Consider the following 18296-nt stretch of genomic DNA (forward strand, 5'->3'; position numbering starts at 1 on the left):
CCAGCACCCCTATGGGGAAGTTTTCATTTTTTATTTAAATAAGAAAAGAACAAATCAAACATAGCAAAAATACATTGCCTGTTGTTGTCGTTTTTTATTTATTCATTTATATATACTTTATATATATATATATATATATATATATATATATATATATATTTCCATTATAAAATGGATTAAAAAACGATGAAAAATGTTAGGCCTATTATTTTTTCGGTCCCATAGCAGAATCATGCTTAGGGCCCACATGGGCCCAGAAACGGCTCTGCCATCACTGTACACCCATTTAAATTAATAATGGGTGTGTTGTATTTTAGGTGTGTCAATTCACTCAGAGCTGTTTGCAACTGCCGTTTAAGACATTGCAATTTAGGAAAAACTAGTTTACAAGAATTGTGCATTAGCTGTCAAGAAATAGTGATATACTGTTAGGATGAACTTTTCTCTCTTTCTTTCTCTTTGCAGCAAATCATGCGTACGGCCGGCAAGTACAACCTGGGCTTGGACCTGCGGACAGCAGCGTACGTCAACGCCATCGAGAAGGTCTTCAAGGTTTACCACGAGGCCGGTCTCACCTTCACATAGACGGCCGTGTGTCTGTCTTGTCTGTTCACCCGTCTGTCTGTCTGTCTGTCTGTCTGTCTGTCTGTCTGGTACCCGACAGACGCCCTGTTTTCAATCAAACCTCTCCTCTCCTCTGCATCCACCTCTGGTCATATTGTGTTGGGTTAAAAGTCAAAAACCTTTTATAGTCATTCCATCTCTTCCACACAGCCTTTTTCCCCCATGAAGGTCGATTTATGATTCACGCCGCAACTGTCCGAGCGACCAATGTTGTTGCACCACGAATGCCAGGACAAAAGTTAAAGCTACTGTAAATTATGCGTCCTATTTTTGATGTTCAAAAGATTGTCTCTTCATTGAACGGTGAAACACTTCTCTTTTAGCACTTAAAAGAAGAAAAGAAAAACTATCTTACATATCCTGGTACGACATGACACAAACAAACAATCAAAAGTCAACTTTTGCCATCTGTTTTAGATGACAATATCCAGAATGGATCTGATTGTTCAAATAGTAAAGTAAATGCCATACTGGGTTTTGGTATAATCCACTTTGTTTGAGTTCCATTTATGTTCTTAAAGTGTGGAGGAACCTCTCAGCGGGTGTCACAAACCTCTGGAATAGATTTTAGGTCGCAGACGGAGCCACAACATGTGTTAAAAAGACGAAGTAAGCTCTGTTTACCACAGAGATGCAAGAGAATATATCCACCTGTTTCCGCGAGAATTTACTGTAGCATTGTTTGCGGGACACTTCCGGTTAACAGCAGACATACAAGCTCATGTCGGGGCGCAGATGCAACCGTTGTGAGCTTGTAGATCACTCTCGGCTGCGGCACCGGAAGCTGCCTGCACATTCTGCGCAATGCATGATGGGATGTTGGAAAGTTGTGGATGGTCTCTGTCGGGTGGAAACCTCATATTTCCAAAACTCACTTTTCAGCATTCAGATTCCAAAACATTATCAGAAAAAAGTATCAGATCTACAAGCTTGTAGATCTGCGACTTTTGATGCTTTTGTGTGATGTTGTAGTGTGATGAAGTAGGACGTTGATTTACGAAGAAACACAAAAAGTTTCAAAGATGTGGTGCCATAGTTTTGTTCTTTTTCTGGTTCTTTTCATGTGACTAGGATGTTGACAGTACTTCATTAGACCCCCTGGCGTGGTTGTTATGAGCAATTATGTATTCCCTTTGTATTTGGGGTTTCTTCCTGGAGGCTGACACCTTGTGGGTCAAAAGTGCCAATCCAAAAACAGTGAGTAAATGACATCATATAATCATCCCCTCCCCTTTACCACTCACCCAACACTGTGGGTGTGGATAACTTCAGCTGGGTCACCACCCACCCGACAACCAGGCATACTTAATGAACTGGTGGGTGTGGCCACATAAAACGTAATTTTAACTCTTTCTGTACACTCTTTTAGAAAAAGTCCTCCTCCTAGTATAATCATAATACCTGATAATCATGTTTTGGGGGGGAAATAAATCATGGCACTGCATCTTTAAATATGGAGATTAAAGGTTTCTGCCCGACAACGGTATCCACTAAATATTGACAATCTGTACGCTCAAAACTTGGGAACGTCGCGAGACAACCGATATATACCGCCTTGACGCTTGTCGGGTGAAGCATAAATTGACCTTAAACGTCTTTTCACTTATCTGCAAAAAAAAAAAAAAAAAGAAACCTGTCCGGTCAATAGCTTTTTTGTATGGAGCGAACACTCCAGCCAGTTACTGCTGCTGCGCTTTATGAAGGATAGGTCAGCCATATTTTACTCATCGCTTGATAACTACACATATCTATCCATACATAGGAAATGTAGAGCATATCAGTTATATATAAAAGAAATATATATATTATTTACACAAAGCCTTAACAGCTAGGGAAAGAAGTCTCCCTTGGCTACATAGAGAAAAGTTACCAATGTTTGCCTGCAACGCACAAATCTATGTATATTCTTCCTTTTTTAGGTCAAACAAAAAGAAAAGTTTGTATAACGGTGCGAGATGTGCCTCATTTATGATCCAGGATTGCATAACGTTTCATTTGGACAGCCCCGTCACTTCCATATGGGGAAAACATATGTTACATATACTTTACAATATGCGCTTGGAAACGGGGAGTTCAGAATATAACTTTTGTATATTTTTCGAAACGTGGCACTGAGCATATTGTGAAATGCATGTAAAATGATTTTGTATTTCTCTATATGGGACTAAACACAGTAAAGTCCTTTTCTGGAGTGTTTGGTTCCATTTGTACTCAACTGGAGTTAAATTATAACTGAGGAATTTACTGTGTAGATGCCTTTTTTCTTTTCTTTTCTTTTCTTTTTTTTAAAGCTGGCTCATTAAAAAAAGTGACCTTGTTATGCCAATAAATGGTTGGTCTGTCCTTGTCCTTCAGACCATTTTATCCTACGGAGACTAAACAACAGGGGACGTGTTTTTGTGTGACTCACAGGTCAAGGAAGGATCCAGTTCTGTTACAAGGGGACTTTTTTTCTACGACGCACGATACGCTGTAAGGGCTGTAATTGAACATCAGGCAGACTACCTTGTTTGGTTTCTTAGGCCAGTGTGGTCTAGTAATGATTAGCGCCATGCTACCTTTCTGCTTTCTTTCAGTTATTGACTCCCCAATCCTTGCGTGCTCTTATCCTTTTGCGTTTATTTACTTTGATTAACTCGTCTAAAAGTGCAATCCCCAAAGTTTTACCTCCGCTGTCTCCCTCTCCCGAGGGAGGTAGTGCGGGGCGTTAAGGAGAGCAAATGCTAATTTCGTGCAAATTTGTCTTAAAGTGCCAAATTTTGCACAGATGTAGCCCAGGGCATGCTCTAATGATTTAGCTAGGGCGCCCGAGTTTGCGACCTTCGGGGGCGCCACAGCGGCCAAGTCAAGTTGGGCTCCCATCGACTTTCTATACAGGAGGAAAATACCCAGAAAAACATTTTGTTTTTCTGGATGTGAGGGGTCTAACTAAGGGTTTGTCATGATGCTGAATCCATTGCAAGCATTTGTTTTGCACAAAACACATTCCTTGGGCTACAAATGGCCCCAGAAAACGCCCACAAAACTGTGATTAGTGATGAAAAGTGATGAGTCATCACTTTTCATCACTAAACCATCGTTATCTGGGGTCATTTGTAGCCCAAGGAATGTTCTTTTTCCCTTTAACGCCCTGCACTAAGGGGGGTAATTGCAATGATGTCCACAAACTAGAATAAAGATGGCGGCGCGCGTAAGAGTACCACCTCCATCCTCCAACCACTAAACACGTACTAGTTCTATTGCATTGGCATGCTCTACCATGCTGGTTGGTTGACATAACGTTTTGTTCATTCAAATAAATCCTGGACTGTGTAGCTTTAACATGCATATTCATATTTATGTCCCATGTGCTGTCATAGTGTGCTGTAAAGAATGTATCGAATTTTTAGTTTCTGACGTGGAGGATAACTGGAGACGGCAGGCGTTTAGGTCACCACTTAACTGCTTAGCGCTTCTGAATTTATTGTGATGATGGCAGATCTACACACTCACAAAGCATCACGTTTGCGACGCCTCGTGGGCTTGTAGATCTCTCTTTTTTTAAAGAAAGTGGTTAAGCAGCCTAGTTTACAAAAACAGATGGGTAGCAGTTATGGATGGATGGACCGAACATCTACTGCTTAAACTTCAGGGTTCTGTGCCTTGCTCAAAAGCACACTCGGATCAATTCCGGGATTTCCAACCAGCAACCCAATGATCATATCTGTTAACCAAAAAGTCTCTCTCCCCCCCACCTCATTTAACCCAGAGTAAATCCATGCATTAATGCTGGACGTTCTTTAAGCAATAAAATATATTGTCGGGTGGAAACCTCGTACATTATGTACGAAACTGATCCAATTTAGTTATCATTTAGTCACAACCTTTCTTTGGGTGAATACCCACAGACATGCTTTTACATTGACATTTTATAAACGTATTCATAAAAAGCAGATCTACAAGCTTGCGCCGGGTTACATTGCAAACTTGTAGATGTGCTCTTGTACTGTAGATCAGTGGTTCTCAACCTTTTCAGGCCGCGACCCCCAAAATAATCATATTTCAACTGGGGAAATAGCAGATCTAGATATGCTATTTTCAAAATGTTCTGCCTCTAATATTTGACAATTTGGTAAATGTTTAATGTATCATTTTAGAGGTATTAAAAAGGAGTGTAATTGATAGAAAATCAGTAATTTGAGGGGTGAACTACTCCTTTTAGTGCTTCTGTAGAGGTCCAGGCTGGTCCAAGATCAGCTGGTCCGTTCTTATGAGGCGACCCAAAGAATGGAGAATGGAAAGGAACGAATACATTTAAAAACATGTATATATATGTGTGTGTGTGTGTATATATATATATATATATATATATATATATATATATATATAATTTAGATACATTAATGTGAGAACAAAATCAATTAAAATGATTATTTTCGTTATATCAGCCTTGATTTAAAAAAATATCTTTTTGGGGGGATTCTGTGTAAGAGAAACTTGTCTTTGCCTTTTTTTCTGTCGCGAATTAAAACGTATGAAAAATGACTTTGAGTTGTGTGCTTTTATCATTTGATCAATTGATTTAGACATTTTTACTGAAGCGTCATCATTACAAGCTCTCCCGTTGGTGTTACTACAATTTAAATTATTACATTTCGTTCATTTCATATAAGTTGCGGCTGGGCAATATGACTTCAAATATCATGTGGTTTATCAAACGTTTGCTTCGATTAGGATTAATGTTTCTTTTCTTTTTTTTTTAAGTGAAAATAGATGATCTACAAACTTAAAATGGTTGTGACGCATTGTGAGCTTGGGAGAATGGCTATTTTAGTTTGAACAACAAAGTATAATACAGGGCTTGTGCATAATGAGACTAATCAATATACTGTATAGTCGATAACAAAACGTACATAAAATATTTGTTGTCCGTTATTGGCTCCATATTTCTGTATTGGTATATTTTGAGTTAATTGCCCAGCCGTAGCATAAGTTTACTAATTGTGATTGATACATTTCAAAGCATCGGAATCTATTTATCAAAATATATATTTAGTTTGAATTAGTCTCTCGATTACAGACTCAAGGGAAAAAAGCGATAGAACTTTTCCCTGACGATGGCTAGCCAGATTGAGTTTGAATTGACGCAAAAGCTGAAAACTGCTAATGATTAATGCCCCTCCAACAAACAAGCAATGTTTTTTATCTGTGGGCTATTTTATCTATCGTGGATTTGTGGAAGTAAGTGGAAACCTCATATGTCCAAAACGTACTTTTCAGGATTCATATCAGCTTGTACATCACCAGTGCCTGTTGTCAGAGTACTCCGAGGCCAGTCTGTGATGTACTACTTTGACTTGTCAGTATTGCGGAGATAGTTGTATAGGCACAACGTATCGCATGTACAGTCTATGACCAGGGTCTTCAACAGGAGGTCCTCAGAGTTACTACGGGGGCCGGGGGGCCTCCAAATCTTTGTGTGATAGAAACCTTTTTCTCCTTTTTTATATTAACCACTTGAACCCTAGTGTCCATATTCTGAGAACTTTAGCCAAAAATAGAAGATCTACAAGCTCACTCGCACTGCGAGGCGTTGTGAGCTTATAGATCGTCTATTTTCGGCAAAGAGGTTTGGTGTAGAGGGGAAAAAGAGCAGACTAAGTACAGAGTGAAAGGTTACGTTTATTAAGTATTGATGGTTCAAGTGGTTAAATATCTGAAAACATAAATGTACATGAATCCAAAATACACTGATGATTATGCTGTCAAACGATGAAACTATATGGAATCTATGAAAAGGTTGTGGGGGTCCCTGCTTCATCTCTCTCTCAACTAAGGGGTCCTTGGCCTGAAAACGTTATGTGGTCTATGACGTCAGCACTGTGACGTCATTTCTTGACAATGTCCATATTTGGGCATTAACTGACAGCACTGTGACATAAAACATATCCATCCCTATTTGTCCATAATCTGGTCACTCAGCACTGTGATATGGCATGTCCATATTTGGTAATAATAATAAGGACACTCGGTACTGTGATGTCGGGCGTCTCCAGCTCCTCTGATGTCAACACGGACTCTGATGTCAATGCTGCCTATATGAAAACCTTAGGTGGCCTCAGCTCAGTTAGATTTGAAACCCTAGCTCGTATGCTCAGTGCAGGTTCTTTAAAAAGGTGTTTCACAATTATTATTGTTATAATAACTAGCAGGTTTTTTTTCCCTGCCTTTTGACCCGTATTTTGTCGTTGGCCTTTCTGACTGTATCGTCATACAAAATGAGCGTGTACGATACCAGCTACCATACAGGCATGATGACAGGAGACAACCACGACCTGGACAAAAAGGATGTCAAGGCCATGACGAGGTCCAGCTACAACGCCTGCATGATGACAGGAGACGACCGCGACCTGGACAAGAAGGACAAGGTCAAGACCACGAGGTCCAAGCTGATCGTCAACTACCTGCCGCAGTGCACGACCGAGGGCGAGCTGAGGAACCTCTTCGGCGCCGTCGGAGCCCTGGAGTCCGCCAACGTCATCAGGGACAAGGTCAAAGGCCACAGCCTGCAGTACGGCTTTGTGAGCTACGTGGACCCGTGCGACGCGGCCAAGGCCATCGACAAGCTGAACCGACACAAGCTGCACGACAAGACCATCAAGGTGTCGTACGCGCGGCCCAGCTCGGAGGACATCCAGGACTCCAACATCTACGTGTGCAACCTGCCCAAGACCATGACCCTGGAGGCCGTGGAGCAGATGTTCTCCCCGTACGGACGCATCATCAACTCCAGCATGCCCGCCGACGCCGAGGGGAACCCGCGCGGCGTGGCGTTCATCCGCTTCGACAAGCGGGCCGAGGCGCAGGAGGCCACCCGGCGGCTGAACGGCACCACGCCGCCCGGAGCCTCCGAGGAGATCAAGATCTCCAAGCCCATCCTGTGCAAGGGCCCCGACTCCAAGGGCAAGGGCCACGACTCCAAAGGCAAGAGCCCCGGCGGCCATCGAAAGCAGGACCTCCACCAGCAGCTCCATCAGGTCGCCTCCGGCCAAAGGCGTCGCCAAGGGAGCGTGCCCCGCATCTTCATCCACAACCTGGACCAGGACGCCGACGAGGACCTCCTCTCCAACATGTTTGCCAACTTTGGCACGGTCACCGACGTCAAGGTGATCCGAGACTTCCGCACCAAGAAGTGTCGCGGGTTGGCTTTCGTCACCATGGCCAACTACGAGGAGGCCATCAACGCCATCTCGGGCCTCAACGGCTTCCGCGTCGGAAACAACACCCTGCAGGTTTCCTTCGGAAAAGTCGAGGAGGCGCCGGAGAGACGTTCCCGGGAGAGGACCACCGTGTTTAGGCCCCCACGATAAATAGAATGTCTGCTTTTAACTCATTTACTGCCAGAGTAAATACAGTGGGTGGGACTTTTTTTTTACCCCCGATCACGTCATTTCCTGTTTCAATGCCTCAAAAAGCGGAGAGTGTCATCTGGCGGAAAAGCTGAAAAGAGATGCGTCAAAACACGTCCTCGGCAGAGATATGTTAACAAAAGATCCACAGGGACACCAATAACTGTAAGTACCCATTTTTAATTATTAAATATATTAAATATGGGTTCCTTACCGATCCCACTATAAATCCTTTTCTATTGCTTGTAGTTGTTGGCAAATTTTGTGTTAAATGCTGAATCTGTTTTGGTCAAAACAAACCACCTGCTTGGAAACCGAGCTAAGCAGACCACCATATGAGCATAGGACTTTACAAGGGAAAATACAAGAAAAAAAAACTCTCCTCTAGCCTCCCCACCCCTCAAAAAGTGGTTAGATCTTAGACCCTTTATACTTACACATAATGATAATTAATTTTATTTATATAGCACCTTTCAAAACAAAGTCACAAAGTGCTGCACAGATCAAGATTAAAAACATGTAACAAATCAAAAACACAACACAATTTGATTCACAAAACAAGAAAAACAGTTTGTGTATAGGTACATTTTAAAGTGTTGGTGCCATAGTTTTGTTCCTTTTCTGGTTTTCATGTGTCTATGAAGTTGACAGTACTTCATTAGACCCCCTGGTGTGGTTGTTATTAGCAATTATGTATTCCCTTTGTATTTTGGATTTCTTCCTGGAGGCTGACACCTTGTGGGTCAAAAGTGCCGATCCAAAAACAGTTATTAAATGACATCATATTATCATCCCCTCCCTTTTACCATTCACCCAACGCTGTGGGTGTGGCTAACTTCAGCTGAGTCACCACCCACCTGAACAACCAGGCATACTTAATGAACTGGTGGGTGTGGCCACATAAAAACCTAATTTTAACTCTTTCTGTACACTCTTTTGGGGGAAAAAATCCTCCTCCTATAATCATACCATAACACCTGATAATCATGTTTTAGGGGGGAAATAAATCATGGTACTGCATCTTTTAAGCAGTAATTTAAACAAAGGCAGGGAAGCTGCTAGCCTAAAGGTGCACTGGCAGTGCATTCCACAACCTGGGTGCCCGGGCGGCAAATGCCCAATCACCCACCCGGGGTGATCGGGCATTTGCTGCGATGTTGGTATTTAGGCCGTTCAATAGGGCCTTATCTGAGGACCTAAAGATGCGCCCCGACTCATGATGGGGCAGCATATCTAATATACAGTATAGGTAGGAGCCAGTCCATGTAGGGCTTTATAAGTGATTAATAGTCAGGTATCCACATGCCCAAAAGCTCAAGGAATAGGGTTGAACCTGTGATGTTCTGCCACACTTTTTATTTCTGTTTTATCTATTAGTTTGGGCATTAAGGTCCACAGAATGAGAGGCCTGCATGCTCTGACGGAAACATCGCGAAAAAATGGCCATTTGCATATTGACTGTCCCATTGACTCCACTACACAGGAAAGAAATATAAGAAAAATTCTGCTTTAAGTAGCATGTGAGGGGTCAAACTGGAGGGTTTTCATGATTCTGAATCCATTGCAAGCATTTGTTTTGCACAAAAAACATTCCTTGGGCTAGAAAACGAACCAACAAAAGTGATGACTCATCACTGTGATGACTGTGAAAAGTGATGACTCATCACTTTTCACCCTTTTGTTCGTCCGTTTTCTAGCCCAAGGAATGTTTTTTGTGCAAAACAAATGCTTGCAATGAATTCAGAATCATGAAAACCCTCCAATTTGACCCCTCACATGCTACTTAAAGCAGAATTGTTCTTATTATTTCCTTTCCTGTGTAGTGGAGTCAATGGGACAGTGAATACACAAATGGCCATAACTTTTTTTCGCGATGTTTCTGGCAGAGCAGGCCTCTCATTCTGTGGACCTTAATGGCCAAACTAATAGATAAAACAGAAATCACATCACCGGTCCTCTCCCATTTTGAGGGACTGGATCCCCGGCTATAACAGGACTTTAAAATCACATCTAGAGCTCATAGGTAACCATTGAAGAGCAGATAATATAGGGGTGATATGGTCTTGTTTCTTTCTATTTGTGAGCAGTCTAGCAGCAGAGTTTTGGATTAACTGTAGACGGGATAGGTTTCTTTTGCACTCTTTTATTTATAATTTTGCTGATTTTTTTTTTTATTACTTAAACATTTTCCTTCACTTTTTAGAAATACTGTTCCTACGAAACAGTGTGGGCTCGCATGGAGCACCATGTATGGGCATAACGATTCTTTGCAAATCAGTGCAAACACACTTGCAATTTCCCAGGATTGCACCTTGCATCTAGTTAGGGCAACACATTATAGCCCTTGGGAAACTTTATAGACTTGTAGGGTAACTTTTTATAGACTTCTAGGGTAACTTTTCCGCTGCCATTGGAAATGGCAGGGATAGGGAATCAATGGGAGTGGGAATCAGTAGGGAATCAATGGGAGTGAGAATCAGTAGGGAATCAATGGTCGAGCTTCACATGACAGTTAGCTTACTGTAGAATATAGTCAGCAACCACACTTAGTTTGGTTGCTATGGGAATCACTGTTGTCATGCTTCACATGGCATCACAATATCTAACATAAATGTTAAGAAGAATTCAGTTGCCAGTAGATTCCTTGCGACTCGTGTCAGTGCAATCACACTTATAATTTCCCAGAATTACTCTATATATATATATATTACATAATGCAGTATTTGTGTTTGCTCCTTACAATAGCATGAAAAGCAAACACTTTAACACGGATCTCTCAAGTTTGGTTAACAAAAACAATTAGTTTAAATATACACTGGAGGCAGGATAAAGTTGAAAAAAAAAATTACCTTTATTATTTATAAAGTAAACATTCCATGCACAACATCCCCGTTAACAGTAGGCCAATACAAAGACATTGTGATGCAGACCCTCTGCTAGAGCAAAGGGCTTCAGGGGGTCCTCCAAATCTTCCAATCCTTTTTAACAACTTGAACCTTAGTGTCCATATTCTGAGAACTGTAGCCGAAAATAGCAGATCTTCAGCGCAAGGCATTGCGAGCTTGTAGATCGGCTATTTTCGGCAAAGAGGTTTGGTGTAGAGGGGAAAAAGAGCAGACTACGTACAGTGTAAAAGGTCAAGTTTATTAGGTAATGACGGCTCAAGTGGTTAAATATCTGAAAACACAAATTGACATGAATCCAACTCCCATACTGGAGCTGAGTACTATGTGTCCACCGCTGTCTCTAGCCGTCCAACGAAACGTCTCAAAGGGTTTTGTTTGTTTGCACAAAGAGTCAACCACAGAGACATCATTTAAAAGAATGCTTGAAAGACACAGATAAGAAACAAATGACTATATTATAAGTGCAGGAATAAAGATATCTTAGGGGTTTTAAAAAACATTTGTCTCATAACAAGCTAAAATAAAACAATGACGCAGGTGTTGACGAGGGATAGGCACAGACAGCTGGGTGGACTTTAAGGACAACCTGGTTTACAGGGTTTGGACTGAGTTTGCTCTACACCGGTGGTCCTAAACCTTTTCAGGCCACGACCCCCCATAATAATCATATTTGAACTGAACCTGATAAGCACTTGGAATTGTAGGAGTTGAGGCATTCAATTTAGTTTGACTCTGTCCCACAGATGAATATTGTAAAAACAGACAATCTACATATAGCTGACGATCTCAAAGCGAGGCGTTGTGAGCTTGTAGGTCAGCTATTTTCACAAGTGTGTTGCCTCTTTCTTATATTATTTGACCATTGATTACTATTTTTTGTGTGTACTCTAGACAGGACCAGGTGTACCAGGGGTTGTCTGTTAACCACACATGATTATTGCAATATATACAACTATATAAAAAGGTAAAAGGTTTTTAATCTACCATCAGTATTTTGTGCGAAATTATACAGCATGCCCTAAAATATAGATTTTAAACTCTTTTTTCTTATTTGGCATTAGTAAGAGGAGTGAGTGATAAAACGTTAAAGTGGGCTATTTTGTCTTGTCCTTTGGTGTACCTTTTGGACACCCGCAGACACTGGTCTAACCACTTGAACACTATAGCAGTATTTCTCAAACTTTTACATTTCAATGTCTCCCCTTAACTCTTACAGAGTACAAATGGGAACGGGTCCATTTGGTTCCATTTGTATACTGTACTGTCAGAGTTACAGACTTGTACGGGTCCATTTAGACTCCCCTAAAGGAACCCACAGAGGTACTTTGAGAAACACTGCACTATAGCATCCCTAAACTAGGGGGAGCATTCACCATAGTAAAATGTTACATCTACAAGCCTGCAATGTTTTACGTTGCGTGTGTACTTAAAGTACATTTCGATGCCAATACTTTTGCACTTTTACTCATGTTAATTCTGAATTCCGGAGTCTTTCTACATTGCAGCATTTACTTAAGTAAAAAATGGGAGTACTTTATTTCCACAGGGACCATTATAACGATAACAACCGGTAAGGCCCAGAGGTGACTGGTGTGAGTGAGACTGGGTTGTAGAGTTGATGCAGTGAGATGTCTTGGAGTGGCGGTCGGTCGGTTGCTCTGGTCCTACTTGTCGCCTTTGGCCATGTCTCCAGCGATATCACTCAGTGTGTCAGTCAAACTAAACTCAGCTGGAAAACAGAGAGGAATAGAGGACATCGATGTCAATAGACTTTTCCCCCATAGCTGTGTTTGACTGGCTCGGCAGCAGTGCAGCATATTCCGAACGGCTTCCTGTTCAAATCAGAACAGGGAATTCATGGGTTGCATTTGTAGTCCTACACCAGCCATGTTGAGGACCAACACAGGTGTTCTGATTGGAGCAGAACATTAGTTCTATGCCAATCAGACAAATTGAAACTGTGTTGGACCTCAACATGGCTGTTTAGGACTACAAATGCAACCCATGAATTGTCTTATATTACAGGTGTTTTGACAACAAACAAAGTGTGATGGTGATATGCCTTAGGCCTGAGTTAAGGCGGTCCTTGCCAATAAAACATTTGAGAACCACTAGTACTAGACTCCTAATATGCCATAGTGTTGTAGTAATCCAGTGTCATATATATTCTGAAGGAACCCTGGAGACTTGACAAGAACATAATAAAAAAGAAAATCCCCCAAAATTGCCACGGACAGGACCATGTCTTTGCCACAGACACATTTGTCCATGTATGGATGGACATATGGACATATTGATGACCCTTGGTTTTATTTGATACATTCATCTTACCTCCTCCTTTCCCACTCTCTCCTGCTCCTCCTCCTGAGCTCTGTGGACCCTCCTGCTCAGCGAGCAAACCAGCGAACCCTCCTTTCTTCTCGTCCTTGTCATCTTTGCCGCCTCCGAAAGAGAGGAGCCCCGCCAGTCCTCCTCCGCCCTCCTCGTCCTCCTTCTTGTCGTCTTTGTCGCCGAAGGAGAGGAATCCTGGCAAGCCGCCGCCTCCTCCCTCCTCCTTCTCTTTCTCTTTCTCCTTCTCCTCGTCCTTGTCATCTCCTGCGAAGAACTCCTTCACCTTGTCCTTGGCCACATCCGCTGTAGAGCCACAAAGGTCAAACGTTTAAGGTCTTTTGTCTACGTTTTGGTACGTTGTTTTAACTAAGGTGTTTGGTAGAGTAGGTTAATACAACATGACTCAACCAGTACAACTGTGGTTGGAGGTGGCCTTTCCTACTCTTCCACTGGGACATTTAGAGCCTGTGGTCGGGTAGGACACCTACTGGTTGATAACAGGTATTGCATGCAGCTGGGAGTGTAAGCCTATTTCCTCTGCCCAAAACAGGCCCTCTGTCTTAGACCACGGCTATCCGAATAGGGATCTTTTTCTAATCGCACATTAAAAGAAACCCAACCAGATTAGAATCTTCTATAGACACAGCCCCTTGGAGGGACTCTCAGCTGGTGTTGTAAAGTCAGGAACAATCGGTTGAGAAACGGGTGACAATTGAAAGCTTCATAATTATCGTTCTACAGTCAGGACGAGTTTAAAAGAGATTCCTCAGCAGAGACAACTTGAAACTATTTTAGAAAGCTGGCTTTAACCCATTAAGACCTGAGGCCTATTCTACAAATGCCTTCTGAATCAGAAACGTGTCGTGCCAAGGAAGGACTCCCACAAATTGCATTGTATTTGGTCGCGGACACCCCGCCAGCAAATGGTTTGTGCCAGGGACCACCAGAAGAGACGATTTGTGTTAAGAGAGCTTGTATATATCTGCTATTTTTGAGAAACTTTTCTTAGAGTTTTCAGAAAAACTTATGTTGCTAATATAGCCTATAGAAGGGGTCTTCAACAGGGGGTCCGGGACCCCTAGGGGGTGAGTGATAGCAGAAAATCTTTCTCCTTTTTTGTATTAACCACTTGAACCCTAGTGTCCATATTCTGAGAACTTTAGCCAAAAATAGCCGATCTACAATCTCACAACGCCTCGCCCGGCTATTTTTGGCAAAGAGCTTTGGTGTAGAGGGGAAAAAGAGCAGACTAAGTACAGAGTGAAAGGTCAAATTAAGTATTGACAGTTCAAGTGGTTAAATTAAATATCTGAAAACACAAATTGACAAGAATCCAAAATACACTGATGATTGTGCAGTCAAACAATGAAACTATATGGAATCTATGAACTGGTTGTAGGGGTCACTGCTTCATCTCTCTCTCAACTAAGGGGTCCTTGGCCTGAAAACGTTGAAGACCCCTGGCCTATAGCTCAAATCTAAAATGATACAGATGCTTTTCCCAGGTGTTCATGGCTTCAAAATCGTTGATTGTCTGGATTCAGTCCTTGCACACATAGTGGGATGAAAACACAGAGTCAGCGCTGGTTTCAAACTTGCAACGCCCGAGGCACGTGCATGGTTAGTTGCTCACATAGGCCTGCTTGGCGGGTCATGATATTAACATAGCAGAACAAAGTTTTGCCTTGTAGGGTGCAGTCAGGGGCGTCACAAGGGGGAGGAAAGTGGGACTGAGTTACTAGGGCCCAAGGTGGAGGGGCCCTAGCAACTATTGAAAAATAGCAGATATACAAGCTCACAGCGCGGCACCGAGTGCCGCGCTGCGAGCTTGTAGATCTGCTATTTTTGAAAAGTCGTGAAAATGTGTGCAAATCTTTGAATATATGTATTTTTTAAGCGAACATTTGTAACTAAAATTTTGCTCTAGGGGGTCCCTGGAAGTAAATATTTTGAGATGGGGGTTTGTGGCCAAATACATACTGTATCATCTTGGGGGTCCTTAACATGAAAACTTTTGAGCACCACTGACAAGGAAACATAGCAGGTTTCTTGCACACATTTTCACAATTTTTCAAAAATAGCAGATCTACAAGCTCGTGAGCTTGTATATCTGCTATTTTTCAATAGTTAACATTCATGGGGGGCCCGCAGTGAATCCTTGTACCCAGGGCCCAGAATTTGGTGTGACGCCCCTGGGTGCAGTAGTGACTGGTTCACTGCCCAGACCACATTCCTGCCCTGGATTGTGAACATGTTTCTATGGCAATCTGGCAAGCAGGAAAACCCAGAAATAAAGAGTGACTTTCAGACGGAGCCAGGAGGAACAGAGAAGTCCTTTCTCTCTAAAAGCCACAATCGGGAATTGAATAAATTGTAGGCAAGGTTATTTTAACCAATCTGTGTGTGAATAGGCCTACAATATAACCAGTACATCTAAGCTATATGTTAGACCAGGGGTATAGGCAACCTTAGGCACGGGTGGCAACATTGGCACAGGGGAGGGTGATCACTGGCATACGTGTGAGAGGATTTTCTGTAAACATTTTTTTTAAACATGGTCAATTAGCCTAAATGAAGTCACCTAATTTACTGCAAAATACATCCTGCACACAATTCTACATTCATTAAAACTCTGAACTTCGAATCTAATGATCATTATAACAATGTCATGCCGCCAATCAAAATACGTGACCGAATGTTTGATGGCGTGTCATTAAAATTTATGTTGACATGGCACACTGATTATCTAGAAAATAAAAACATGGCACTTCATTTCAAAAAGGTTGCCGACCCCTGTAGAGTAATCTGCACTCAGTGGTTGGAGCTGGAGGTGGCCATAGTCGGAGGCCTACTAATAATCCGTCTAAAAGCGCCAAATTTTGCACAGGCGACCTTCGAGGTCGCCACAGCGGCCAAATCAAGTTGGGCTCCCATCAATTTTCTATACAGGAGGAAAATACCCAGAAAAACCTTTTTTTATCTGGGTATTTAAATAGGATGTGAGGCGTCTAACTATGGGTTTGTCGTGATGCTGAATCCATTGCAAGCATTTGTTTTGCACAAAACACATTCCTTGGGCTAGAAATGGCCCCAGAAAACGCCCACAAAACTGTGAAAAGTGATGACTCAAGGAATGTTTTTTGTGCAAAACAAATGCTTGCAATGGATTCGGCATGATGATAAACCCCTAGTTAGACCCCTCACATCCTACTTAAATACCCAGAAAAGGTGGGAGACAACATAAAACTTGAGGATTGCAGCTTCAGGCAAGGCTAATGCATACAGAACAAGTCAATACATTAAACAAATGCCTCAGGGTTAAGAGAGGTCACATTTCTAACTGGAGTTATTTGCTGTGTTATAGGACTATTATTGTCCATAATGAAGGCGGGCACACTACAAGGCGACGCTACAGTAGTTCTGCTGTTGGAATCGGGCCCTCAGCTACAATTATACGAATGCCACATGGAATTTAGAAGGGTGAGGTTTGCTTAACATGCAAATCACCTCCCAGTTCAAGCTTCAGCCCTGTGGCTGTATTCAACAACCAAAATACCTCTTACAATGACATCAGAACTATCTTCAGCACACATACAAAGTACAAAAATCCAGTGGTGTAAAAAGTACTTACATTCTTTAGTAAAAGTATCAATACTGCAATCTGCTCTGTTACAAGTAGAAGTCCGGTATTCAACATTTACTTGAGTAAAAGTAAGCCTACAAAAGGATTGGTATCAAAATGTACTAAAAGTAGCAAAAGCAAAAGTACTCATTGTGCAGAATGTCCCATTTCAAGTTATCAAATGTATGAAAATCTTTTGAAAACAAGCTCTCAATGCGTTGCGATGCGACGCATTGTGAGCTTATAGATCGGCTATTTTCAAATGGCCAAAATGTATATACGGCTTAAGTGGTTAATGTACTGTTTTGTAATAATAATAAAAATCTATAAAGTAACTAGTACCTAAAGTTTTGAAATAAATGTAGTGGAGTAAAAGTACAATATTTGGATCTGAGATGTAGTGGAGTAGAAGTAAAAGTATTGGAAATTGGAATTACTCAAGTAAAGTACAAATAACTCAAAAGTGTACTTAAGTACAGTACTTATGTAAATGTACTTAGTTACTTTACACCACTGCAAAAATCTATTTGGACACATGGATACAGACGTGTATGGCCTACATTTTGTTCCATGCACGCCTCCCCGCCCCTGTTGATATATAGGCCTACATGACAGAAATGTATCAAAACTAACGTATTAAACATGTCCTTGTGTGTGCACTCATAATAATAGTTTCTGTGTTTGTGTTTTGGTCTGGGCCAGGGGCCAGCCTCATGTACAGTGTTGCCATATTTTGTCAGAGAAATAAGCAACCAGGTTTAGGACAACTAGGCCCCAAAAGAGACTTTAAATCGATATGCATCGGCTATTTGAAAATAGACAATCTACAAGCTCACAACCCATCGCGATGACGCGTTGTGAGCTTGTAGATCTGCAATTTTTTCACAAAAATAAAATAATAATATTTATATTTTTTTAAACATTCTAACAAAACAAATGCTACCTGGCACAAAACCTGGCATAAATAAGCATTTAAAAGAATTGGAAGCAAGCCTAAATAAGCAAGTAGAAACAGTCGCTTATAATTAGCAGACGTGGCAACTCTGCTCCTGTGGAGAACGTCTATGTAACTTGGCATCTAAACAGAGGTTTGACACAAACGTAATAAGAACGGCGTGGTGTTTAATCGCCAGTCTGGGGCAGAGGGAATAAAGGCTGTTGTTGTTCTACAATCTACAGTACAGTCTTATAAAGGATCTGTTGAATGTGGCGAGTGGGACGATAAACCTCATCATGATCAAATCACACTTGACACACTACATTTGGTCCATCTAGATCGGGAGTAACCATGTTAATTGACCGCCATTTTAACATACCTCCGTACTCCCACCTGCCATTCGTCTCCATAGACTTCCATGTAATTGGGTGTGCACGGATCATGCACACCCATGCCTAGATAATGCACCACGTGTGTCCACATTGCTC

General features: G+C 41.8%; 2 protein-coding genes across 2 annotated transcripts in view; both read left to right on the forward strand.

The window, feature by feature from the left end:
- glud1a (glutamate dehydrogenase 1a) overlaps window positions 1–3014 on the forward strand; it is a 33896-nt gene extending 30882 nt beyond the window's left edge. Inside the window, exon 13 of the mRNA XM_080739937.1 lies at window positions 466–3014. Within this exon, the coding sequence (XP_080596063.1) occupies window positions 466–585 (120 nt within the window). The 3' untranslated portion in view covers window positions 586–3014. The remainder of the gene's footprint in view (window positions 1–465) is intronic.
- Window positions 3015–6881: 3867 nt separating this feature from the next.
- Window positions 6882–7973, forward strand: LOC308297147 (ELAV-like protein 1-B; the record flags this gene model as incomplete). Its single annotated transcript, XM_080740564.1, has 1 exon — window positions 6882–7973. The coding sequence occupies one exon, from the start codon at window positions 6882–6884 to the stop codon at window positions 7971–7973; it is 1092 nt and encodes a 363-aa protein (XP_080596690.1).
- Between the last annotated feature and the right edge of the window lie 10323 nt (window positions 7974–18296).

Source organism: Nannobrachium achirus, assembly GCF_963921795.1.
Source record: "Nannobrachium achirus genome assembly, chromosome: 13".
Taxonomy (NCBI): domain Eukaryota; kingdom Metazoa; phylum Chordata; class Actinopteri; order Myctophiformes; family Myctophidae; genus Nannobrachium; species Nannobrachium achirus.